At 45.5% G+C, this 26,443-nt stretch overlaps 2 protein-coding genes across 6 annotated transcripts in view; both read right to left on the bottom strand.

Moving 5' to 3' along the window:
- The window catches only part of LOC111160010 (THO complex 5), a 36,541-nt gene extending 17,344 nt beyond the window's left edge, over positions 1-19,197 (bottom strand). The window contains exons 1-12 of one of the 4 annotated variants that reach the window (XM_022522775.1): positions 18,946-19,197; positions 16,714-16,845; positions 14,319-14,462; positions 13,330-13,443; positions 13,092-13,189; positions 10,157-10,303; positions 8,655-8,769; positions 3,756-3,888; positions 3,030-3,062; positions 1,692-1,769; positions 989-1,029; positions 651-750 (exon numbers count right to left, since the gene is read on the bottom strand). In XM_022522775.1, the coding sequence (XP_022378483.1) occupies positions 651-750; positions 989-1,029; positions 1,692-1,769; positions 3,030-3,062; positions 3,756-3,888; positions 8,655-8,769; positions 10,157-10,303; positions 13,092-13,189; positions 13,330-13,443; positions 14,319-14,462; positions 16,714-16,809 (1,099 nt within the window). In that variant the 5' untranslated portion in view covers positions 16,810-16,845; positions 18,946-19,197. Of the gene's footprint in view, positions 1-650; positions 751-988; positions 1,030-1,691; positions 1,770-3,029; positions 3,063-3,755; positions 3,889-8,654; positions 8,770-10,156; positions 10,304-13,091; positions 13,190-13,329; positions 13,444-14,318; positions 14,463-15,016; positions 15,068-16,713; positions 16,846-18,315; positions 18,435-18,945 lie in introns of those variants that run through there. The other 3 variants (XM_022522777.1, XM_022522778.1, XM_022522779.1) reach the window with 3 other exon arrangements.
- Positions 19,198-19,962: 765 nt separating this feature from the next.
- LOC111160034 (nipsnap homolog 1) overlaps positions 19,963-26,443 on the bottom strand; it is a 15,088-nt gene continuing 8,607 nt past the window's right edge. For both annotated transcript variants that reach the window (XM_022522808.1, XM_022522809.1), the window contains exons 5-10: positions 24,868-24,938; positions 24,580-24,720; positions 24,252-24,283; positions 23,790-23,884; positions 22,362-22,445; positions 19,963-21,105 (exon numbers count right to left, since the gene is read on the bottom strand). In XM_022522808.1, coding sequence (XP_022378516.1) covers positions 21,041-21,105; positions 22,362-22,445; positions 23,790-23,884; positions 24,252-24,283; positions 24,580-24,720; positions 24,868-24,938 — 488 coding nt within the window. In that variant the 3' untranslated portion in view covers positions 19,963-21,040. The remainder of the gene's footprint in view (positions 21,106-22,361; positions 22,446-23,789; positions 23,885-24,251; positions 24,284-24,579; positions 24,721-24,867; positions 24,939-26,443) is intronic.

Genomic DNA, 26,443 nt, shown 5'->3' with positions numbered 1-26,443 from the left:
AAAAAAAAAAAAAAAAAAAAAAAAAAAGTAAAGAGAGGACCAGTGAGTAGAATATGTTTCCACCTGTGTAAAAACTAAAAATAGAAGGGGATATACAAACACTAGTATAAGAGCTTTCAAATGCATAGTAATAGTTCTAGAAAACAAATAGAAATCTATCACAATGGTTGTCACTGGAGGTAAGACCAAGGACCACAGTCTGCGAGTCTCAGGTCGAGAGGGAAACTTACATGTAATGGTTAACTCTTACCCTGCTAGAATGCTTTATCATATGCTTCTTTATCCGAACAAAACTAGATTCAAAACATACATTCTCTACAGAATACAAATCTCTACTTACATTTGTTATATTAAGCACATTGGTCATATTACTCAAAACCTGCATACTCTTGCAACTTGTTCTGTGTATCTGATTTAACAAATTCAGAAATTGGTGTGATTTTACTGAGCATCCATTATGTGTCTAGTTTTGTACTGAATTGTTACAGTTATGACTTAGGGGGGGAAAAAATCAAACAAGCTTCATGCCAAACAATGAGGAAAAATAGAGAAATATGAAACCAGAATCTTTTCTCAGTCAAACAGGACTTGGCTTGCTGGACCTTGGGCACCTGCAGCTATGGGATCGCCCAGAACAAGGGAAGCCAGACCTTTGCACTTCAGGTCCAGCATGACAGACAGCGGGTGCCTCTTCAGCATCTCCTTGCGTTTGTCATCCAACTGAACTCCCAGTGTGGGTCGCCGGCGTTTCTGGATAAAGGAAAGATCAAAGCAGATAAGCACTGGTCATACGAATTTCCCCCTTCCTTCTCCCTATAGGCCAGGGACTGCTGCCTGGGACCTGATGCTTCCACTATCTGGCTGCCAGGCTCCCAGGAGCCCTTTCTTTCCAACCTCTTTCTTCTGCTTCTAGGGATAATAGCACCTGCCAACTAGCAGACCCCAGGCGTGGCTGCATGGCACACTCATGTGGGGCAACAGCTCTCACCGTGGTCTGCTCCTCCTCAGCATCTGAGTCGCTTTCATCATCTACAACCACAAAGAGAAGGCATCTAGAGGTGAGGGGCATAAAGGCGCCAAGACTCTGTGTCATTTGTAAATGCGTTTCTTTAGAATACACAATGAACTGATTTGCTGCTGTCTATGTGGTACAGAAAACATGGTGACCCAAGAAAAAAAAAAGAAGAATGCCTCATAATCCCACTACCCCCTTCCTCCCATTTCTGAAAGTGCTTTTTATTGTCATCCTGTGGACCACAAGCCCCTCCACTGGTAGTAGTGGTGGTAGCAGTAACAGTAATATAAATAATAACAACAGCGGCAGCTCATACAATTTGAGGGGCTGCTATGTGCCTAGAATGATGCTTAAGGACTTTGCACACATGACTTCACTTAATCCATGTACTAATCCTACACAAGTAATTACTATCCTGTTTTGACAGGTGAGTAAACTGAGGCTCAGAAATGGTAAAGAGCTTTCCCAGGATCAGTGAGCTAGTGAGTAGCAGGGTTGAAATCCACAAGCACTGCTTTTTCTTGTCTATCCGGAGCATTAGGATGTTGAAGTTAAGCTCCGTGATACTCAAAACTAGTACAGCTAATTTCCAAAGACCCAGCACTGCCTGTGAGTGGCGACCCTGTGTCCCGGGAACCAGCTACGGAAAACTTGGGGAAAAATCTGACTACATTACCTTGGGAGTCTTCAGGAGGCTTAAACAGAGCCTTGGCTTCGTCCACACTGCCTTCAATTGCCACAGACAATGTCTTATCTGTGAGCAAGAAAAAGCTTCATATGACAGCTGCTGAGGGAAGGAGCTAAGCTATACAAACAGGCTAGCTCTGGGAATGCATTTCTTCTGTGTTTGTCATAGGTCCTTACTGACTGGGGGGTGGAAGGGCAAAAGCCCTTTCTCCAAATGAAGAGGAACCTGATAGGATGCTTAAGTCTTTTTTCCAGTGTTTACTGAGAACAAAGAACCCAAAGTGCAGACTTCTGGACCAGCACCACCTGAGACTACAGTGAACTCCTCTCTTTTCAGGCTTATACCAATGCACAATACCAACCTAGGGCCTAAAGCTACAGAATACTTTGCTGACAACTGTCTTAAAGATTCTCATCCAGAACCTATCTACTGTCCACATCCTGGAAATGGCAGCTCTCATCTAAGTGCTTAGTCTCCATTCTGTACTACACCAAGCATCTCGCTGGTACCGTCACATTTAACTGGGAGGCGGGACAGTGGATAGGAACTTGGACCCTGCAGTCTAGTCCCAAATCTGAGTCCCTGCCCCAATTTCTAAACATCTGGGAAGTTACATCACTGCTCTGAGCCCCACTTTCTGCAACAATGAAGTTCTATCTTGACAAACAGCAGCTGCCCAGTTGGGTGGTGAGGACCAAATGAGCTCATCCTTATAATTATAAAATTATTTTTTTCAAATTAATGTTTAACTTTCACAACAACCCTATGAAAGCCATATAATTATTATAGCCATGAGATGAGAAAATTAAGGCTCAGAGTTGTAGGATATAATGGGTGGAAGTCACTAAGCTAGGATTCAAGACCAGGTCTACTCAACTTGAGCCCAGTGTCTCAAGCACTAATATAAGTGGGCTGTTCTGTGCAGCATGACAATTCCTTGGGTCACACCTGGCCTGCCTTTGTGGAACTCCAGAGGTCTAGTGCTGGGAGGTCAAGACAGCCCACCACCCTTCTTGCTCCATTCAAAAGGATATACAGATTACAGATAGTCACAAGAGCCTGAAATGGTTTGCCCAACTGTACTAAGGAGGGATGGCAAACTTCCTCTACCTGGCAAGCCACTAAGATAATCCTCCCAGGTGGCTGGCTACTGCTCTGACAGCCCTTCATAAACTAACATACCTCACCCCAAATAAGGTGGTTGCCCCCACAGATCACTGGCAAATGCCTAACTGTTCTTTTGGGTAACTTAATCCTGAAATTCTACAGTAAAATGGGAAAGGAAATAGGATGGGTTTAAACACAAAAGAAAAGAAAATTACTCACCCTGTCTAGGGGGCTGGGAGGATTTCATATGAGCTGATGATGGAAACAAGGAGGAGAACAAAAGGGAGGGAGCAGACCAGAAGGACCAGGAAAACACAAGAAGAGAGACAGTAATGTGTTGGTGCCCATGGCTGGGAGGAGAGGCATGCACTGGTGCGATACGTATCTGTCTGATGCGATGGGGTGAAGAAGAAAAGTTTAGGTGCTGGGTAAAAGCTGCAGTAAGGCAAAAGTTAGGGTCTCCAAAAACTTTTCAAAATCCTAGTGAAGTAAAGGGCTGCCCTTAAGCTTAAAGCGGAGACATCCTCCCACTTAGTAATCACTATAATGGCATGCAGCTTGTTTGGGCTTGGTGAAAGTCTGGGAAAGCTGCCTGGGACCTGTGTTCACCAAGTCCTCTCTCTGAAGCAGAGCAAGAGGTGCCGATCCCCCTGCCAAGCGTGCCTTGATGGACTGAGTGTCTGGGAGCCCAGACAAGCTGCCCAGCCAGGCTCATCAAAGATTCAAAGCCATCCACTCTGAAATGCCCACCAGGTTAGTCTAGCCTCAGGCCAGCTGGTCAAAGCAGCCATGCTGGGTGGTGTGGCGGGGAGGTAGCATCTGTCACCTGTGAGATTCTGAGCAGGACCAGGGAGCTTTCCTCAGCAGGCAGGGCTTCCAAATGACTCAAACGGCCAAGGCTGCTGCTCCCACAGCCCCTCTTCCTTACCCAACCCCCATACTCACCACAGGCCTGCCCATATGCAGTGGCTTGGACGAAGAGGACATAGAGGGGAGGTGGCAGGTGTCTAGCTGTCTCATATTGCTTGTGAGCCTGGTCGAACGGCATGAACAGGTACTCTTGCACGGGGAGGGAAGCCTGCATGCAATAAAAGAAGGGTTTTTGGGGCGCCTGGGTGGCTCAGTGGATTAAGTCACCGCCTTCAGCTCAGGTCATGGTCCCAGGGTCCTGGGATGGAGCCCCGCATCGGGTTCTCTGCTCAGCGGGGAGCCCGCTTCCTCCTCTCTCCTGCCTGCCTCTCTGCCTACTTGTGATCTCTGTCAGATAAATAAATAAAATAAAAAATCTTTAAAAAAAAAAAGAAGGGTTTTTGTTTTCTCTTCTTAGGCAGTCCACATGTGAAGAGGTGGCTTTTTATTTACTAAATAACTTTTTTATTTACTAAAAATATATGATAAACTAAAATAGGTAGACAAAAAGTCAATACAAAAAAACCAACTTATACAAGCAGTAAACAGTAAGAAAATGAACTTAGAGCCATTTCCAATAGCATCAAGAAAACATCAACTACCGGGGCACCTGGGTGGCTCAGTGGGTTAAAGAAAACATCAACTACCTATGAATAAGTAAGTGAAAGGTACGTAAGCCTCCACACAAAGGTCTGAGAATGAAAGATCTAAATGAATGGAGATACACGCCATGTTAATGGTCTGGAAGACTCAGTATTTTCTTGAAATCAATTCTCCCCAAAGCGATCTACAGATTCAATGCAATCCCAGTCTAAATCCCAGCATGTGAAAATCGACTCGCTGATTCTAAAATTTATTATGTTAAATGCAAAGGGCCAAGGTGCCTGGGTGGCTCAATTGTTTAAGTCTCTGCCCTTGGCTCAGATCATATCCCGGGGTCCTGGGCTTGAACCCCACATTGGGCTCCCTGGTCAGTGGGGAGCCTGCTTCTCCCTTTCCCTTTGTCTCTCCTCCCACCCATGCTTTTTCTCTCTCACACTTGCACTCTCTGTCAAATAAATAAAATCTTAAAAAAAAAAAAAAGCTATGGTAAATAAGCCAGTGTGGTACTGGTGCCTAGATAGACAAATAGACCATAACAAACCTATAGGGACATTTGATTTAAGACAGAAGTGGCACAGCAGAGTGGGGAAAGAATGGTCTTTTCAATAAATGACCCTGCTGAATACCAACACGGGGGTAAAAAAAATGAATCTGACCTTAACTCACACTACGTACAACATTCCCTTCCAGGAAGCCTAGAGATCTAAATGTGAAAGACAAACAATAAAGCATCTATAAGAAAATAAGAGATTATCTCCATGACCTTGGGACAGAGATAAATTTCTTAAATAGTCCTCCTCTCTCTCTGCCTGCCTCTCTGCCTACTTGTGATTTCTCTCTGTCAAATAAATAAATTAAAAAAAAAATTTTCTTAAATAGGACACCAAAGCACTAACCATAAAGGAAAACACTGATAATCAAATCATATAAAAATTAAGAACATCTGCTCATTAAAAGATACCACTGGGGTGCCTGGGTGGCTCAGTGGGTTAAGCCTCTGCCTTCGGCTCAGGTCATGATCTCGGGGTCCTGGGATCGAGCCCCGCATTGGGCTCACTGCTCAGCGGGGAGCCTGCTTCCCCACTCCCCCCACCTGCCTCTCTGCCTACTTATGACCTCTGTCAAATAAATAAATAAATATTAAAAAAAAAAAAAAGATACCATTATGGGGTGCCTGGGTGGCTCAGTGGGTTAAAGCCTCAGGTCATAATCTCAGGGTCCTGGAATCGAGCCCCCGCATTGGGCTCTCTGCTCAGCAGGGAGCCTGCTTCCCCGCGCCCCCCCACCAGCCTCTCTGCCTACTTGTGATCTCTGTCTGTCGAATATATAAATAAAATCTTAAAAAAAAAAAAAAAGATACCATTATGAGAGTGAAAAAGAAAATCAGAAAATATCTGCAAAAGATTCATCTCCAGAAAATATGAAGAAGTCCAAGCAAAAGATGTGAACAGGCCTTTCACAAATGAGGTAATCCAAAAGCTAATAAGTATATAAAAGGGACTGTGTGCAATATCACTGGTCCTCAAGAAATGGGAATTTAAAACCATAAGCGATGCCCTCCAGAATGGCTAAAATTAAGATGAATTACAATATCAAGTGTTGGTGAGGATGAGGAGCAATTAGAACTTTCATCTGGTGCTAGGGGAATTTTATAAATCAGTGCTATTACTTTAGAAAACTGTTTCAGTGTCCACCAAAACTAAATATATTCCTAGCATACTCTATAACCCAGAAATTTCATTCTAGGAACATATTCAACAGAAATATGTACACACAGGCAGCAAAGGACAAAGAATGCTCATAGCAGGATTATTCATTAGCCCCCAACTAGAAGGGAAAAATACTAAGTATCAATGAAAATAAATGAACTCCTGGTGCTCACGACAGTACAGACGTATCTCACAAACATAATGTTGAACAAAAGAAGCCAGACACAAGAGTATAGGGCACCTGGGTGGCTCAGTCAGTTGAGCGGCTGCCTTCGGCTCAGGTCATGATCCCAGGGTCCTGAGATCAAGTCCCATATCGGGCTCCCGGCTCAGCAGGGAGCCAGCTTCTCCCTCCCTCTGCCTGCTACTCTGCCTACTTGTGTCCTCTCTCCATCTCTCTAATAAATAAATAAAGTCTTAAAAAAAAAAAGAGTATATATTATATGATTCCATTTGTTTAAGTTCAAAAATGGGCCCAACTAACCTATGACATTAGAAGTCAAGATAATGGTTACTGGGTGGGGGGTTGTGTGTGTGAGAGGAGACAGTGACTGGAAGGGGAAATAAAATTGCTTCTGAAAAATCAATGTTCTTTTTCTCAATCTGGGTGCCAGTTACAGAGATGTGTTCACTTGTGAATATTCACTGAGCTATACATTTATGAACCATTTGCTTTTCTATACACAAAATTATTTTTTTAAATGTAATATATGTGCATTGTTTTAAAAAGTTGTATCTGGGGCATGTGGGTGGCTCAGTCAGTTAAGTATTAAACTCTTGATCTCCGCTCAGGTCTTGATCTCAGGGTTGTGAGTTCAAGACCTGTGTGAAGTCTACTTAAAAAAAGAAAAAAAAGGTTGTATTCAAGTTTATAAAGCAGAAACTCTCCAGAGAAACCAGACTGGCTCAATTGGTAGAACACATGACTCTTGATCTCAGGGTCAATGCCCCACATTGGGCATAGAGTACTTTAAAAACAAAACAAACAAACATCCCAGTTCCCAAACTCCAAACTAGTTGTTAATGATTTGGTATAAATAATGACTCTTCTAAGCATACACTGGACTCACACATGTATATATGCATATGGATACTTTATAAACAAAGGTATACAATCAAATAGTACTTTATGTCCTACAATAGGCATTGTTTTGTTTAATTAGATAAATCTTTGTTCTGTCCAATTATTTCATCAGTGGTATGATGTTCTCTATTTCCATAACAGCTATAAGACTGTACCATACAAAAATTTATTTAACCTGGAGCGCCTGGGTGGCTCAGTGGGTTAAAGCCTCTGCCTTCAGCTCAGGTCATGATCCCAGGGTCCTGGGATCTAGCCCCGCATCAGGCTCTCTGCTCAGCAGGGAGCCTATTTCCTCCTCTCTCTCTGCCTACTCTGTCAAATAAATAAAATCCTTTAAAAAAAATTTTATTTAAACTGTATCCTATTTAGGCATGTCTAGAGAAACTCCAATTAACAGGAAAAATTAAGGGGTGCCCACGTGGCTCAGTCCATAAAGCATCTAACTCTTGATCTGGGCTCAGGTCATGATCTCAGGGTCAAGAGATCAAGCCCTGCACTGGACTCTGCAATGGGGGTAGAGCCTGGTGGTCCCTTTCCCTCTGCTCCTCCTCCCACTCTCTCCCTCAAATAAATAAATAAACAAAAACCAACCAGGAAAAATTAAGTACAACCCAAACTTTCCATTTTCTTTTTGTCCTATTATGAAGTGCTACTCAGAATATTTGTTAACAATTCCAATTCTATGCCGAGAGTTGAAGGGAGGAAATGCAGATCTTGCCAAATCCTATTAAAGGGAATCTCTGATTTCTCTAGGGTCCTTTTGCAAAGTTCCTCCGTATTAACCATTTACTCTGCTACATAAAACTATGAGGATTTAGAGGGGTGCCTGGCTGGCTCAGTCAGTAGAGCCAGTTTGTGACTCTTAATCTTGGTGTCTTGAATTCATGCCCCACATTGGGTATAGTGTTTACTTTAAAAAAAAAACAAAAACAAAAACAAAAACAAAAAACTATAAGGATTTAGAGCAAATCTGGCCTCACGGAGCAAATAAAAATCAGGTCACCTATACAGAAAGACATGACATTTTACATTATATTCTAAAGTGGGGACTTTTCCTCCCAAAGGCACCTAACAGCTTTCAAATATGAGTAAAGTTCTTTTCAGAGAGAGTATCTCTACTGAACATCTGCCCCCAAGGTGCAGTTAAGAGTCTAACAGACATCCACAGAAGCAGGCTTACAGGCCTGGAGGCTGTGGGGCTGGTAGAAACCATTCTGGGTAAATTAAACCCAGAGTTTGCAAAAGTATTTTACGTGGAAGCAGCTCTGGGTGAAAAGAAAAAATTCCAGACAAACGTGTGTATAGTTCCTGAACCCACCCGGCATCTCTTCCACCCAGGACACAACCTTACCATACTAGCTGGGCAGAAACTCCAAACAGGACCATCCTTGCAGTGGGCTCTGACACCCACTAGGGTAACATACCTGGCAAAACCTAAAGGGAGACAAGGCTGCTGGAGGCCTCAGGTCAGCAAGGTCTCGTTGGGTGCTGAGGGCAAAGCAAAAGGCCAATGTTGGGGAGGATGGGGGAGAGTCCTACCTGCATGATGCTATTGAGGCGAGGCTGGAGGCTGCTTAGGTACTCCTTCTTGACCTCAATCTCCTTAAGGATCTTCTCCTTGTTGGACAGGCACTCTCGGTACTTCTCCGCCAGCCTATTGGGAAAGGACAGACCACTATCACTCGAAGCTCCTCAGAGATCTCCCAACACACCTACTGACTGTTACAACCCACCTAATGACAGTTAGTCATGATTAACTAATGTTTACCTAGTACTTACTCTGTGTCAGGCACTTCGAGAACTCTTTGTAAGCATTATTGCATTTAATCCTTATAAAAATCCTGGAAGATAGGTAGGGACTCTTCTTTTCCCCAAAGGAAGAAACAAAGGCTCAAGTAGACAACTTGCCCAAGGTCATTCAGCTAAAAGCAAGTACAAAGCTGGGCTTTGAATCCATGCCTGTCCGGCTCCAGAGGCTCTGCCCATTAACCACTAGGGAACATCCCTGTGTCATTTTCTATTCCCTTTCTTGCCTCTAGGGTCTACAGCCAAAACTTTCACAAACATGTGGACCTAGCAACTACAGAACCCAAATGAGGCACTTAAACTGGCCTGAGTGGGGCAGAGTGGTGATGGACTCTGGACCACAAGAATAGAACACTCATGATTTAGCCTGTGCCAAGACAAGCCATGTACTGGACAGGGAAGTGATGGGCCAGCCCCATCTGCTCAACCCCTGACACTAATTCCGTAAGAACCACACTTAGTGCTTATTAAATTCATAACATGGACCAAAAGCATAAAATACATTTTATAACAGGAAAAAGAAAAAAAAAAGAAATAAAAACACCTGCTTCTTCAATGGAAAACAGAGCAAATGTGTCAACAAAAGCCCTAGAATTCTCATACAAATATGGGGAAGAAAGTCACGTCACTATTAATGAAAGGAATACAGCCATGAAAGATCTGATATGAAAAATACACTATCCCCTTAAAAAGACCTCGATTAGATTACACAGTATATATGTTCTATTTACAATTAATAAATAAAAGGTCTTTATTAATACAGGATTTTTCATGTAAAGGTGTGCCTTGAAGCATAATTTATGATAGCAAAACAATAACTGAAAGTCCAATCCAACAGAGGAAAGATTATGTAAATTATAATTTGTCTATGCACAGGAATGCTGTATATAACCTTCTAAAATAATGTCTGCAAATCTTTAAAGTACCACAGAGGCAGAAGAAAAAGAAAAAGAAAAAAATTAAATTTACAGTACAAAAGGTATTTAGGTCTCAAATGTTAAAATTTTAAAGAAGAAGTTACTCCAATCTTCTATTAACAGGCTTAAGCAATTCCAGCCCCACCCATTATACTGTTGGTCAAGTTTGAATTATCAGGTGCGAATTAATTTGGTCTTAAACCAGTCCACTGGTTCCATAGAACTCTGCTGTATGATTGTGGGTCATGCATCACAAAGCACCGTCCCCATAAAGGTCTGTGTCGGCACAGATTAACAAGGTCAGGAAAGATACACAACCTTTTTCGCTGTTCTAGCTCCCAGTCCAGACGTGCAAGGGTTTGCTGGTGAGGGTCTCCCATGGTGACTTCAGCCTTGCTAATATCTGGAGGAGCCTCCTTATAAAACTCCTCTAAACTGACCAGATCAATTTCTTCATGCTTTGACCTGCAGGGAAGAACTAGATGTCAGGTTGCTCTTCTCAGGATCCCAAACCATGGATTAAGTGGGCCCACAGTTCCCTCCACATATGCTTACTCAACCCTGTTTTACAACTACCCAGGAACCTAGAACCCAGTCTTCTCAGCAAATGCTCATTAGTAAATGTTTCATTTTGAAGAGATGTAGTTGGTAACATATGATAGGATCCTTATCCATCGTGTCCAACGTTTTTATCCATGAATTAGCTGAAGACCTGGAAGGGGTGCTTATAAAACTTACAGATGTCCAAGCTTAGCAAAAGAGGTTAAGAACTGAAGGGTGAATAAAAATACTATAGGGCGCCTGGGTGGCTCAACTGGTTGAGCATCTGCCTTCAGCTCAGGTCATGATCCCGGGTCCTGGGATCAAGTCCCATATCAGGCTCCCTGATCAGCGGGGAGCCTGCTTCTCTCTCTGTCGCTCATGAATAAATAAAATCTTAACCAACCAACTAACAAACAAAAAACACTACAGTCTAGACCTAGACTGCCAGGTTGAAACCGAGAATTGGAGACAGGAAAAAAAAGTAAGGGACTGCTTTTAAGTTCAAAATATTAACTGCATTAAGCATGGGATGGGGAAGACCCAGCAGGTATAATGATTTAGAGGCTTCCACTGTCACACATACAGTGACTCACAAGAAAAGAAATCTAATGCTTTTTCCTGCATTAACACAGTAGTGCACAGGCTGTGGACAAAAGATGATAGTAACAGCAGTTACCAGGTACTAAGCACCCACTGTATGCCAGCCTCATCTCACTTATTTCTCATGATAACTTATCAAATGGGGATTTCTATCTCCATACCTCAAATGCGATGAAGACTTCTACAACTGAGCAGCTTGCCCAACGTCACACAGCTAGTGAGTGGCAGATCTGGGATGTGAATCCAGGCTGTCTGACCGGGGCCAAGGGTGGTCACCCGCCTCTCCACAGGCCAGGGTTCTACTGCATTCTGCATTTGTCAGCTTTCATCTGAGTGATGGTTATAGCCTGGGGCATCACATTCTTTTGTATAAAATACCTTTTTATTTTTAAACAGTTTAAGATACACAGGAAGTTTCAAAAATAGTACTGAGAGTTTATTTCCTCTGTGTACCCTTCCCCTGGGTTCCTCCAATGATAACATCTACACACAGTACATTATGAAAACCAGGAAACTGACAATGACACAATATTATTAACTGAGGTACAAACCTGATACAGATCTCACTTCTATTAATATTTAACTATTATTACATGAATTTGTACAGCAGATAAAGATACCTCCCCCAAATCAGCATAATTATCAAAAATACACCAGACTCGGGGCACCTGGGTGGCTCAGTGGGTTAAAGCCACTGCCTTCGGCTCAAGTCATGATCCCAGAGTCCTGGGATCGAGCCCCGCATCCGTCTCTCTGCTCAGCAGGGAGCCTGCTTCCCTTCCTCTCTCTCTGCCTGCCTCTCTGCCTACTTGTGATCTCTGTCAAATAAATAAATAAAATCTTTTTTTTTTTTAAGATTTTTTTAATTTATTCATTTGACAGAGAGAGATCACAAGTAGGCAGAGAGGCAAACAGAGAGAGAGAGAGGAGGAAGCAGGCTCCCCACCAAGGAGAGAGGGCGATGCGGGGCTCGATGGACCCTGGGATCATGACCTGAGCCGAAGGCAGAGGCTTTAACCCTCTGAGCCACCCAGGCGCCCCAAATAAATAAATAAAATCTTAAAAAAAAAAAAAAAATACACCAGACTCAATGACTGATATGCCCCTCTCATCCCAAGTTTATTATAAATAAAACCTACCTCGGGGGTCTGGGTGGCTCAGATGGCTAAGCAGCTGCCTTCAGATCAGGTCAGGATCTCAAGGCCCTGGAACCAAGTTCTGCATTGGGCTTCCCACTCAACAGGGAGTCTGTTTCTCCCTCTCCCTCTGCTCCTCACCCCCACTCATGCTTGTTCTCTCTCTTTTTTAAAGATTTTATTTATTTATTTGACAAAGAGATAGAGAGCAGAAGTAGGCAGAGTGGCAGGAAGAGGTTGAAGCAGGCTCTCTGGGCAGGGAGCCCAACTCAGGGCTCAGTCCCAGGACCTGGAACCATGACCCTAGCCAAAGGCAGCCACTTAACCTACTGAGCCACCCAGGTGCCCCCCCCCAAGCAAAAAACAAAAACAAACCCCAAAACACCTGCCTCTTCTCAATCTGCACAAGTAGGTCTGACCAAGCAAAAATATATTCTCTTCTCTTCCTCTGTCTATTCCTCCTTCCTTCTCATTTCTCAGCTTGGATTTGCCAAGAGGCATTACATTTTAAGACAGACACTGACAGACTATAGTTTGTTCACCTGAAAGCAGCTAAGTGGCAAGAAGTTCAGCTTCTGAAGAATAAAATCCAGTTGCAAAAATGAACGGCTGGAACTTTAGAGAGGAAAAAATGGGCCAAAATGTTAAAAGGATTTGGCTGGAAGGCAGCTGCTCCTATGCAAGGTGCCCAGGAATCAGATTGGTAATGTAAAGGCCCTTGGTGGAGAAAGACAACTGCTTTTGACCAGGTGCAGAGCTCAAAACTGAAAAGCAGACAGGCTTCCGAGGTTCTTTGTGCAGCCTGAAAACACTGCCTCCAATTCTCCCAATCAAAGTGATCTACTCACCCTTGTCCCAGATCCTGCAGTCTCCAAGCCCATCTGATTTTTTAAGGAGAGTAGCTCACACTGAGCTATGTAAGAAAAGCAGTTACTAACAGACTATTTTGCCAAAGGCTGTTCTCTGAAACTCACTTGAACTCCAGACACTTGGTGATCTCTTTCTGCAGGTGCATCACCTCATATAACAGGTTCTGCAGCTGCAGGTGATAGGCGTCTACTTTCTGCTTGGCCTGAAAGGAGGACAATGTCAGAGGTGAGTGGGTCAAGTCAGGTCAGACAGAGCAGAAGCAAACTCAGCGAAGAGGTAAAGGGGATTAAGAAGGGAATGTGGGGAAAAGAGAGGAGGAGGATTAAACCTCTCAATTTCTACCTCATGGGTCTGATCTCTTCCTTTCTTCAACCTGATGTGGGCTAATCGATTAAGCTTCTTCAGGGTCATGAAATGCACACAGCTCTGGATCCTCCGATCTTCTATCTCAACCGCCTGTAGGCAAAGAAAACTGGTAAAGATCCTGTCAACAGGTGCTGGCTTAGCTTCCTTCAGCACCTCACTTCTGACCCATCCCCATCCAGGACCAAAAACAAATACTGGAAGGAACTCAGAACCAAGAGAAATGTAAGTGGGAAATGGAAGAATGACCGTAGAAGGAAAATCCGGGCCAAAAAACAATTTCTGCTTGGACTGAAGTAACAGGAATTGAAAATGGAGCAAGTACAGCCAATGCACAATTTATCTGTCCCTACGTATTGTATACAGAGATCCTAACAATAGCAACACCCTGCATACAATCGGTCTCTGAGAATAACATTACAGAATAACATAAATGAAAAGTTTGGCTACATTAAAATATGATGTGATTATCGTAACAATACTGGCTAGTATAAGCACAAATAAGTGAGATTCTTGGAAAAATATGGGTTTTGTTTTTAGCCACTGTTTAGTTTCTTTGTCCCAAAGTCTGTTCCATTCATTTAATGTTAAATAATTTCATTTCTGAAATTATTGTGAAATGACATACTTGTACATATTCATCCTTAAAAAGCAAAGGAATTTACACATATCATTTCTCAAAACCTAGCAAAATGCCCAACATATAATACCAGTTAGATGAATTATCAAATTACAGTTATGAGAAAAATCAGTTGTCCTGTACTTTTGTTACTGTAACTGGTAGTTGGGTGGTGATGACACATTCCCATAAGTTAACAGGCATGTCTCTGGAGCCCCCAGACTCCAACCCCCTGATCACGGTTAGGACAGAAGACCAATATGAGGAAGGGCTTTGATGGGTGCAAAACAAGGCCACCCGTTCAAACCCACCAGGTTCTTGTCTGCCCAATCCCAGTCCCACTCCTTACCACATCCTTGCCTCCTCTGCTCTTCAGGTCCTGGATCTCAGCCATGAGCCTCTGCAACTCCTGGCATGTGTACTTGTACAGCTCATAGTCTCTGCCAGGGTCCCGCAGGTCCACTTCAGCCTCCTCACTGTAGTATTTACCTTCCTGTGGAGGCAAGGAAACAGGCCTTGGGTGGGGAATAAAAGTCTCCCTGTTGGGACCAGGGACACTGGGCTGAAATCAGTAATGATGAAACCCCAAATCAGGTGTCTAAAAGATCTGGTCCTCAAATCAAAGGTTTTTGTTCTTTTCAAAATGGAAAAGAATTCATTCCTTTTTTCTTATTTCTAACCATAAAGTAATACGTGCTTGGTGTCAGAGACTCAGAACACAGTGAGAAGTATCAAAAGCAAAATGAAAAGTTGCCTGTAACCTCACCTCCCAGCCTGAAATAACTATTTTTAATACTGCGGATAAACACAAATTTTATTTTTAAACAAAATGGGATCATACTGTTCATGCAATTTTTCATCCCAATAAATTTAAATATCCATTAAAATGGTTGCATTATAATCCACTATATAGATGAACTAGAATTCATTTATCTAAATTCCTACTGATGAGTGTCTAGATGTTCAAATAAAGCTTTAGCAGAGGTTAAAATTAAGAAGGGAATGTGGGGAAGAGAGAGGACGAGGATCAAACCTTTTAATTTCTACCTCATGGGTCTGATCTCTTCCTTTCTTCAACCTGATGTGGGCCAATCAAAATTGGTCACTCAGCCTTAAAAGTGAACAGAATGCATTTCTTAAAGAGAGAGTCCACTATAGTTAATAATACCGCACTGTATATTTACAAGTGGCTAAGAGAGTAGGTCTTAAAAGTTCTCATCACAGGGGTGCCTGAGTGGCTCAGTCAGTTAAGTGTCCAACTCTTGACTTCAGCTCAGGTCTTGATCTCAGGGTTGTGAGTTCAACCCCCATGTCAGGCTTGACACTAGGCGTGGAGCCTACTTAATTTAAAAAAAAAAAAAAAGTTCTCGGGGCGCCTGCGTGGCTCAGTGGGTTACGGCCTCTGCCTTCGGCTCAGGTCATGGTCCCGGGGTCCTGGGATCAAGCCCAGCATAGGGTTCTCTGCTCAGCAGGGAGCCTGCTTCCTCCTCTCTCTCTGCCTGCTTCTCTGCCTACTTGTGATCTCTTGTCAAATAAATAAAATCTTTAAAAAAAAAGTTCTCATCAGAAGAAATAAAAATTTTAACTATACATGGGGATAGATGTTAACTAGACCTTTGTGGTGATCATTTCACAATATATACAGATATTGAATGTAGTACACCTTAAATTAATACAATGTTATATATCAATTATATCTCAATAAAAAAAGAACCAGTGCCTGCAGTGGATAAGGTATTTTTGTTAGTCTAGAGTTCCTAAATCTGAGGAAAACATCATTTTCACTTAAATTCAAATTCTTACGTTTCTCTATTCTAGTTAAAAAAAAAAAAAAAAAAAAGTAGGGTGTTGGGGTGGCTGAGTCAGTTAAGCATCAGCCTTCAGCTTAGGTCATGATCCCAAGGTCCTGGGACAGAGCCCCACATCAGGGAACCTGCTTCTCCATCTCCATTTGTGCTTGCTCTCTCTCCTGCACTCTCTCTCAAATAAATAAATAACATCTTAAAATTAAATAATACAGTAACCAACCAACCAACCAACCAAAACAATTAAGTTATAAATTAGCTTGACAGAGTCAAGGAGAGAGAAATAGTAGAAGGCAGAACCTGCTGACCACATGAGCTCTCAGGCCACAGAAGAGATTCTGTGGGGATGCTGTTCTGATACTAACTCAGCAGCAGACCAGGGATGCCACATCTCCAATCACCAGTGGTGTGCTGCAGATACTGGCTTCTTCTGACCTTCTGGAAAAATGGAGACATACAGCATACTAGAATGAGGTCTCTGTTCACACACTACTTATGTCTAATACAGGCTGGTAGGTTCCTGGGATGCTGCAGCTAAACCAGATGTAAAAACTAAGGTCTGGGTGATCTCTTTCTGCACTCTTCCACTGGGGAAGGTGATGAAGATGACTGGGGCTTTAGGTGGTACATGGGTGATCTGAAATAATGCTGAACACCTAAGGAGAAAGTTCATCCCTTTCCAATTATTTTTAGAAACTTCTGATTGCTTCAAGGAGAACATCTCATTTCCCTAGCTTGTCTTTAACACCTATGAACACCAATGTTCCTTTGTTAACAAAAGGACTCTGAGAGCCCCTCAGTCCCGAAGTCCCAGCACCTGGTCAAGCAGAGGCCACCTGGGCGGTAGTCTGTGACCCTCAGCTGCTGCAAACTCACAGCCAGGTGCTTTGCCCACGAGCTATAATTTCTCAGCAGTGTGGCAGCCCTGGCTGACCTCACCTGCTCTGTATCAGAACGGTTACGCTTCCCTTCAGCTGGTGCTCCATCACTTCGGATCACTTTGGGCTTCCGTTTTTTGCTTGATTCTGATGACATGGTTGTTTGATCACGTCAGGAGGAAATAGCAGAGACCTGTTAAAAGGAGGAAACTTTAAAGATTTTTCAGAGCTGGAATTGGGAGATTTTCCTGGAGTCAGAATACTGAAGTCTAACTAGTAGTTCTGGCCACGTATGCCCTTGTTAGCTTAAAAAAAAAAAAAAAAAAGTCACTTAACCTTCCAAAGCCTCAATTTAATCCTCTGTAAAAGCAGGGAGGGATGCCTGGGTGGCTCAGTCAGTTAAGGCGATGCCTTCAGCTCAGGTCATGATCCCAGGGTCCTAAGATTGAGTCCCTTGTTGGGAATCCCGGCTCAGTGAGGAGACCACTTCTCCCTCTCCCCACTGCTTATAATCTCTCCCTCTCTCTCAAATGAATGAACAGAATCTTTTAAAAAATAAAAAGGGGGAAAGAGGCACCTGTGTGGCTCAGTTGGTTAAGTGGCTGACTCCTCTCAGCTCAGGTCTTGATCTCAGGGTTGTGAGTTCAAGCCCTGCATCGGGTTCTGCGTTAGGTGTGGAGCCTATTCAAGATTCTCTCTCCCTCTGCCCCTTGCCCCCCGCCCCCGGCGCCCCATGGGCACACTCTCAAAGAAAAAGGGGGAATCATCCCTCAGCCTGTCCAAAATGAACTCATCTTTTCCAGCTCTACCTTCTTTAAAGGTACCACAACCACATCTCTGACTAAACTCCTCGGCCTAGCATATATACCCATTCCCAGTACTACTGATTGATCACTACACGCTGGATCTGATCTAGGCACCTTAAGGGTATGTTCTCACTTGATCCTTATATGAAACTTTTCAGATAAAAACAAGTACCATTTTATGGATAAGAACACTGAGGTTCAGAAAGGAGAACAAATAGGGGTGCCTGGGTGGCTCAGTGGGTTAAAGCCTCTGCCTCCGGCTCAGGTCATGATCCCAGGGTCCTGGGATCGAGCCCCGCAGCAGGCTCTCTGCTCAGCAGGAAGCCTGCTTCCTCCTCTCTCTCTCTGCCTGCCTCTCTGCCTACTTGTGATCTCTGTCAAATAAATAAATAAAATCTTAAAAAAAAAAAAAAAAACACGAGGTGTTGAAGGTCACACAGCTGATATGCTATGCTAAAGCTTGGGTCCATCTGACACCACATCAGTGCTCTTGACAACTACATTATTGTGACACCAGGTGTCTTGCTGCCATCTCACTGGGCAATGCCCTCAACTCTCTGGTTGGCCCTACAACTCAAAAGAATAGAACCTACACTTCATGGGACTTGGGTCACAAAGCATCCTCCCTCTCCTTGTTGTCACCACAGCCCTGAGGTAGGCAGCACAATCTCCCTAACCCCCCAAAATCAGTCACAAACGCTTACTGAAGGAACCGATGGCTCACAGTAGTGAGTCAGAGAAGCCCAGAGTTGGGAGTCTCCACTCTATTTTACTGCTATGAGTCCTGGGACTCATAGTTGCTTCACTGATCTCTGGGCAGGCTTCCTCACAGATCCAATGCGAGTAACAGTCCCTACCTCCGGGGTTGCCGTGGTCATTGACACAGGAGGCACTCCACCCGGGAAGGTGATGAAGATGACTGGGGCTTTAGGTGGTACATGGGTGATCTGAAATAATGCTGAACACCTAAAGAGAAAGTTCATCCCTTTCCAATTATTTTTAGAAACTTCTGATTGCTTCAAGGAGAATATCTCATTTCCCTAGCTTCTCTTTAATACCCGTGAACACCAATGTTCCTTTGTTAACAAAAGGACTCTGAGAGCCTTAGACAATGAAATCTAGCCAGAATTTAAAATGTTTTCATGTTAAATACATTAGTTTTTATTATTATCTCCTATATAGGACAAATCTCCATTTAGGGGAGAGACTTAAAATTTTCTCCTAAAGGAAATTCACGTTTAAAATGTAAAAGGTGACTCGATTAAAAACCTTTAGCCAAGTCTTAAACGGTAAATTGTACAAAACCCACAACGTTGGGACGCGAAAGGCTGGATTGTGGGAAATCCTGACTTCGGAAACCCAGTAAAAACAGCCTGGCACACGGAAGCACACAATAAATGTGAGCTATCACCACCACCTTCGACATCGACATCGTCACCTAGAAGCTACCCTGTGGGGCCCGACGCTGCTGCAGCGAGTATTTTCACCTGAAGAGACTGAGCGCGCCGCGCCCAGCGGCTGGAGACCCCGGAGAATGAGCACGGAGAACTCGGGTCGGCCCCTAGCCCGGAGACGGCTTCCGGGAGGTCTGCACCTCAGTCCCGGAGCGCCCAGCCCCGCTCCTCCGACCAGCCGGCTGCGCGGCACCCTCCTCACCGCTCGGAGCCCCGAACCCGCCACCGCAAGGCAGCCACTTCCGGCGGCTGAGAGACGTCTTCCCGCACACCATAGAGAAGCGGAAGGAAAGAGCGGCTGGCCGGAAGCGAGGCACGGAGGCCGGAAGCGAAGCACAAAGGTCCGGGACTGCGCTGGCGCGTGGTGAAAGCTGCGACCCGCTGTCGCTGATCTGAGGTTGTCGGGGCAGTAATCAGCGGCCAGCACCCTCGCGCTGCCCTCTAAAACCAAGAAACTGAGGCTTCAGGGACCGATTCTTTGCCTTGTTTACTCCTTTCTCAGCGCCTAAAGCAACGTCCAGCAGCTAGTAGGCGCTCTGCCTACTATTAGTTGAATGAATGTCGTATGCCCAAGATAACACGAGGGCGTAGTAGTGCCAAGACTCGAAACCCTGTGACTTTGCCTTTATAACCTGTATATTTAACCACTGTCATATTCGTCCAGACATCCCACACTACTGAGGGCATTAAGTTAGGGAAGGTATTCAATTCCCTTACACTTGTTTTTTTCCCACGGATGCATCAGTGGTTTCCCCATTTGCCTAGGGCAGAGTCACAATCCTAATACAGCATTTGACAGGCTCAAGTGTTTTCTACCCCTGGCACGAATTCTACAGAGTTCAGGACTTTTGGTGTAAATTCTGCTTATCTGGAGGTAGAAACACTGATGTCCCAAATGCCTTCTGCCTTAGGGGGAGGCCCTCCCTGATTGTGGCTCAGGGAACACAATACAGGGCAGGGGAGGTAAATCAGCCAGCTGGAACTAGGAAACTGGCTCTGCCTCTAGCACCTAAGTTCCTTGCAGATGAAGAAAAAACATCATAGTTTATAGTAAATATTTAATTGGTTCCATCGGTGACTCCAGCACAAGTTTTCCTGAAAGGGAGACAGAATCAAGCAACCTAGAGGTTCATGAGGTGTAAGGATCACCGAGGAGCCTCCCAAAGTCACTATCCCACTCCAGATACCCAGTGGCACAGTAAAATGGGGGTTCGGCTGATAGAATACGAAGAGAGAAAAAGAATGCTGGGTGAGGGAAATACAGGCCCTGGCCTTTTACTTCGCCTGCAGGAATGAAAAAGAAAGTGCAGGAGATTCTCCCTACCCAAAAGGGCTGAAACAAACAGTCAAGTTCTCAGTCTCACGTAGGGAGAAAGAGATGAGTCTTTCCAACTGTCTGGTATTAGGAACCCCTCCCCAGGTGGTCTTCTATAACCTCTGTTCTGTATTCCTGATTCCAGATTCCAAATTCTGCAGTTCAAATCAAGTTCTGAATCCTACCTTCCAGGTTCATGTCCCATTCCGTGACCCAGATCCTTTCCAGGTCCCATCCCTTTTCCCAGTCTAAGTGGAATATGTAGGACCTCACCCTGACTGTGCTGACAGTTTTCCCCTTTTCTTTTTGAGGCAGTTTTAGGCTTTTCCCTGACAGGAGGGCCTTGGCTCAGACTACCCAGCAAGTGAGTGGTCCAGTGGAGACCAGGGAATTCCAGAGAGCCAGGCCTGATCTGACCTCCCTTCCCATCTCCTCCCTAACCACTCAACATCCTACCTTTTGCACAACTAAAGCTAAACAGAGGGCTTACATGGTGATAAATGGGGACTGGTGGCCTTGAGATGAGGAATCTTAGGGGGGAATGTAGGAAGACATAAAAGGTTGCTGTTCTTCATTCAGAGAAACTAAACACTGCTTCCAGCACAGGGGAAGGGGTGAACAGGGAAGGTGGGAAGGGTCTGGGCAGAGGTGCAAGTCCTCAGAACCCTGTCATCCTTCAGCTTCCCCTTGTCTGAGCTGAGCAAAACCCCCCCAGAGTCCTCCCAAATCCGAGAGAAAACCAAGACAGCAGGACTGGGAGCTCTGCTGTCCATGGCTGCCCTGAGGGAGAAGGGGAAGGAGGCAGAGGCAGCATCACTGGAGAGGCGAGATCTTCAATGGGATCATGATCCGAGACTCCATGTGTCGCACCAGTGGGACTGTGGAAAGAGAGGCAGAGGTCACAGAGGGTGCAGCTGCAAGCGAATCCCAAAAGTGGACATTGAAGGAGGAGGCCTGGGATGCTGAGGTGGGGAAAGCCCCTCTGCCCTCCTAGAATGGAGAGCATCCAACTGTGGGATAAGAGGGGACTTGGGTGTCGCTGAGATACAACATTTTTTAATATTCATTATTATCTATTTATGTTTCTATGATGTGAAAGAATAAATAGCATAGCAAAAAGTGATTTCACAGATAATATTGCTTAGGACAAAGCTAGGTGGAGAAGAAAGTAGGAGGATTTAAAGAAAAATATCAAGAAATAATTACAGCCCTAGTATACCAGTAGGACAAAAGCTATGAGGGGCTTCAAGGGGCTAAGATTTGAAAAATACTGATTTAGTTCAAATTATTCATTTTACAGATGGGGAGGCTACAGCCCACAGGAGGTCAGCCCAAGGTCACCCAGGAGGTCAGACTCTTTACTCTTGCTCAGAGCTGTTCAAACATTAGCACACATACAAATTACCCACAGCTCTTGTTAAAGTGCAGATTCTGATTCAGCAGATGGGGTGGGAGTTGAGAGTTGGCATTTCTAACAAGCTTCCAGGAGATCCTGATACGATCATTCAACATCACGCTTTCAAGAGTGAGGCTCCCACTAACTCCTTCAGGAAGCATTCTCCCCCACACCAGCTGGTAAGTGCAGATGCTTAACTGTAAGCTCCTCAAGGAGCTCCTGTTCATTCTGTGTCCTCTAGCCACCCACCCACTGCAGTCAACATCCGCTGACTCCAAGCGGTTCTCAGGGATCCCAGCAAGGTGGCAAACACAAGACAACGAAAACCTTCTCAAAAAAATGCACTGTGTACTTCCTCTGTGCCAGTCCGGGTGAAGCACTTTTCCTAACTTAGCTCCTAGAATCTTCCCTTCAGCTCTCTGAGGGAGGCACTACCACTGTCACCATCTTACAGATGAAGAAACAGCCTTGGTGTGGTGAAGAACCATGCCTGAGGTCACAGTGCCTGGGGACCACCTGTGTTTTCATCACTGCGAGCACCTTCCTAGACCCACTGCCTAGATCATGTGGAGCGTGCCACCAGATAGAAACCCACTCATTGTCTTCAGAGTAAGTTCCCCGTCACTGGAGGTAATCAAGTGAGGCTTGATCCCCTTGCAGAGGGGATTCCATCCTCAGATTGGGCTCTGAGCAGATGACCTCCAAGGGCTAGGCTGACCCCTCAGAGAAAGCACTCACCTGTGTAGTAGACATTTTCGTCCCAGCCCCTCTTCCTCCAGGCAGCATTTCGAGTCTCTTCCCGAGACTGTAGGTCTTTATATGCTGTGGGAAACGCATTGGCTCATTCCGGGGAAATAGAGGATCTGATCTTATACCTAGCACAGGGTCCTCCTATCATTACCCCAAACCCTGTCCCTCCGTCTCTTCCCAAAGTCTTGAACAGTTAGCCAACACTGTCTGCTTTGACAATCTCATTCCATCAGTACATTTGTTGACAACTCCCAACTTTCTATTTCCAGCCCAGAACTCTTCTTCTGCTCCATACCCATGTATCCAGTGCCCACTTGACGTCTCCACTTGGATGTGTCAGCATCTCAAATGCAACATTTCTGACGGCTAAAATTACACTCCTGACCCCTTCAACCTGCTCCACCTAGGGTCTCAGTAAAAGACACACAGCTGCTCAAGCAAGAATCTGGAGTTCTGGGGCACCTGGGTGACTCCGATGGCTAAGCAAGCATCTGCCTTTGGCTCAGGTCATGATCTCAGGGTCCTGGGATCAAGCCCCGCATTGGGTTCTCTGCTCAGCAGGGAGCCTGCCTTCTCTCTCTGCCTACTTGTGATCTCTCTTTCTGTCAAATAAATTAAAAAAAAAAAAAAAAAAAAGAATCTAGAGTTTTCTCCCTGCCTCGCCCCACATAGACAACTCATCCACAAGGCCCACTGGTTCCACCTCCAGACTAATGAATCTATCTGTGGCCTTGTCAGCATCCTCACTGCCACCACATTAGGCCAGGCCACCATCCTCCCAAACTCATCTGCCTGAAAAAGTTTAACCATCTCCTGATGCCCCACTTCCTCTCTTGCTCCCCTACAAAGCATTCTTGGCAAAGCCCATGGCAAGCAGAGGAATCCTACTGGAACACAAATCAGGTCATGTCATGCTGCTTAAAATGCTACATCAGTCTCCTGTTGCATTTAGGATAAATCCCAACGCATCCCCACAGCCTACAAGGCCCAGCCTGATCTGGTATGTCCCTGTATCCTCACGCTCTTCACTCTCTCCACACTGGCCTCCTCTGTACTCTTCAAAGGCCTTTTCCCCACCTCAGGGCCTTTGCACATGTCCCCTCTACTTAGAATGCCCTTCCCTGGCAATTCACAAGCTGGCTCCTTCTCATCCTTTAGCTTAGTTAACATTTTACCTCCTCAGAGAGGCTGTCTTTGTCTATCCAAACCATTCCCATGTATTTCTTTATCATTTTCCCCCTTTTTATTATTTGTAGTAATTGGAAATTATGTTTCTGTGTTAGTTTATGCCTGAGGTGGTATCTCTCCCTACTAGAACGCAAACTCCAGAAGGGCACTAATATATTTGCATTGTCTATACAGAGTGACAGTGGGGAAATGGGCTAGCAGAGGGCCCCTGGAGGGTCCTCAGCCTACCCCAGAGATGATGCACAACGTAGAGCTCTCCTATTTGCGAGAAGAAGCCGCCCACTGCCTCCTGGTTCTCTTGCCGGTACTTGATGGCCCGAGCCCTAGGGATGGCAAGAAGAGTGTCAAACAGAGGCTGGGGCAGTGCAAAAGGCCCTCTGAGGTGTCCCTAGGCTGATTTCTCAGCCACACTCCTCCCCAAGGGAGAAGCCAGAGGTAGGACCCTCAGCTCTCAGAGATGATCAGGGAAGGGGGTAACAAAGGTACAGCCAGGGGCTGGGTATTCTGCCACTAGGGGAGGCCTCACAATCCTCTAGGAGGTCCTCACCTCCTGGCTGGATCCTTCTCCTGGATCCATGAGGGGCAAAGGATGTCAGGCTCCCTGCCATGTGGCCATGGGAAAGGCGGCATGCCAGGGAACTAGGCAGGGCAGGTAGGCAGGGTCCCCCAACCCCTGGCACTGCCACTCACCAGTTGTTCCCCCACTCAATCATGGTTCCTGGCTGAAAGAGAACCAGAGCAAAGAATGGAAATGAGCCCCCATCTCAGATTCCAAATGTCAAGCTAGGTGGAGATGGCAAACTGTCCTGTCTCCCCAGCCCCGGGGGCCACTTGGCCTCATTCAGGGGCCCTGGCTCACACCTGGGTGTGCATGTGTGCACATGAGTGTGAGTGTATAGGGAGGGAGAGGCCAGAAGCCCCAGTCTAGGTGCTGGGGCACAGGACCCCCCTCCCCCCGGATCAGGGTACCACAGCAGGGAAAGCGGGAGGCAGGCAGAGACCCAGTGGGGGGAGGCACCTTGAGCTTGTATGTCCTCAGCTCATAGATGTTGGGGCCTGCTCTGGGCTGCGGCTCGTTCCAGAAGCTGAACTCAAGGAGCATCTGGTTTCTCCTGGACAGCAGCATCTGGCTCCGCTCCTTTCGGAACTCCAGGTACTCCTACAGGAACAGCAGTCTGGCCGTGGTGACCATGAAGAGCACCCCCTCCGAAGCGGCTGTCCCCATGGGGTAGTGCTGGCAGCCCCCGGCACAGGGCTGAGCCAGAGCCAGTGTTCAGAGAGGTTTGTGGAGCAGAGGCCAACATACCTTGTTGCTTTTGAGCTTGTTCATGCAGTCCATGAGGGCTGGGTAGCCGCCTGAGAATCGCCACAGGTGTACTGTTACATGGGGGAGAAAACAGGAGGTACAGGTCAGAGGGCTGCCGGGACTCTGCCCTGCATACCCCAAGGCCAGCTAAGGGCATATGAAATGGGGCAGTCTCCAGCTAGGTCCTCTTAGCCCCAGGACTCTCTTGAGTTCCCTTTGCCCTGGTGGGGGATGGCGCTGGGCAGGGGATAACCCCAGACACAAACCCAGGAGGCCTGGGTTTGAGCTTCAGGTCTGCCAGGTGGCCTTTGCCCTGCTCCAGGCTCGACATCCTCATCTTAAAAATGGGAATAACATTTCCACCCAACCTTCCTTAAATAGCACAAGAGGATCAGATGTGTCCTTGTACCCAAAGAACAAGAGGACACATGAACCTGACCACGAGGCTTAGGATGGATAGGTTGGATAAAAGGCGAGTAGAGGGGCGCCTGGGTGGCTCAGTGGGTTAAAGCCTCTGCCTTTGGCTCAGGTCATGATCTCAGGGTCCTGGGATCGAGCCCCGCATCAGGCTCTCTGCTCAGCAGGGAGCCTGCTTCCTTCTCTCTCTCTGCCTGCCTCTCAACCTACTTGTGATCTCTCTCTCTGTCAAATAAATAAATAAAATCTTTAAAAAAGGGGGGGGGGGCAGTAGATCTGATAGGCTAATATGGAACATTCTAAAACAGTGAATTCAAAACAAAACAAGGACCAGAAAAGGACGCATAGTGTGCTAGCACATCTGTCTAGGGATAAGGGGACATATCCAGTGATGCTAAGCTATGCACCATCTCTCAATGGAGACGCAAGAGATTGTAATAGGAGATGCCTCTGGGGAAGACAACTGAGGCCTGGGGGCTCATGGGAAAGAGCGAGGCCTGTTTTTCACTGAAAATTCTTTGTGTTGTTTGAATTCTCTGTGCTGTTCGGTCAAATGGTGTCCCCTTCCCCCGAAGTTCATGCCTACCCAGAACCTCAGAATAGGACCTTATTTGGAAACAGAGTCTTCATGGATGCGATCATGCTAAGATGCCATGCTACTGGGTGGGCCCGAAATTCAGTGACTGGTGTCCTTATATGAAGATGGTGATTTGGACACAGACACCAGGACACCATGTGAAGACAGAGGCACACAGGGAGAATGCTCTGTGACAATAGTCAGAGATGGGAGGGATGCCTCTACAAGCCCAGGAAAGCCAAACATTTCCAGCAACTGCCAAAAGCTGGAAAAGGCAAGAAAAGATTCTCCCCTAGGGCCTTTGGAGAGAACATGGCCCTGCCAACACCTAGATTTCAGACTCCTGGGCTCCAGAACTTGAGAGAATTGATTTCTGTTGTTTTTTTTTATTTTTATTTTTTAATTTTTTTTTTTTTAAAGATTTTATTTATTTATTTGACAGAGAGATCACAAGCAGGCAGAGAGGCAGGCAGAGAGAGAGGAGGAAGCAGGCTTCCCTAGAGAGCAGAGAGCCCGATGCGGGGCTCGATCCCAGGACTCTGAGATCATGACCTGAGCCGAAGGCAGCGGCTTAACCCACTT

Source organism: Enhydra lutris, unplaced genomic scaffold (genome assembly GCF_002288905.1).
Source record: "Enhydra lutris kenyoni isolate GAN:26980312 unplaced genomic scaffold, ASM228890v2 scaffoldscaffold73, whole genome shotgun sequence".
Classification (NCBI taxonomy): domain Eukaryota; kingdom Metazoa; phylum Chordata; class Mammalia; order Carnivora; family Mustelidae; genus Enhydra; species Enhydra lutris.
The sequence above is the reverse complement of the archived record's forward strand: the minus strand, read 5'-3'. Positions and strand labels throughout refer to the sequence as shown.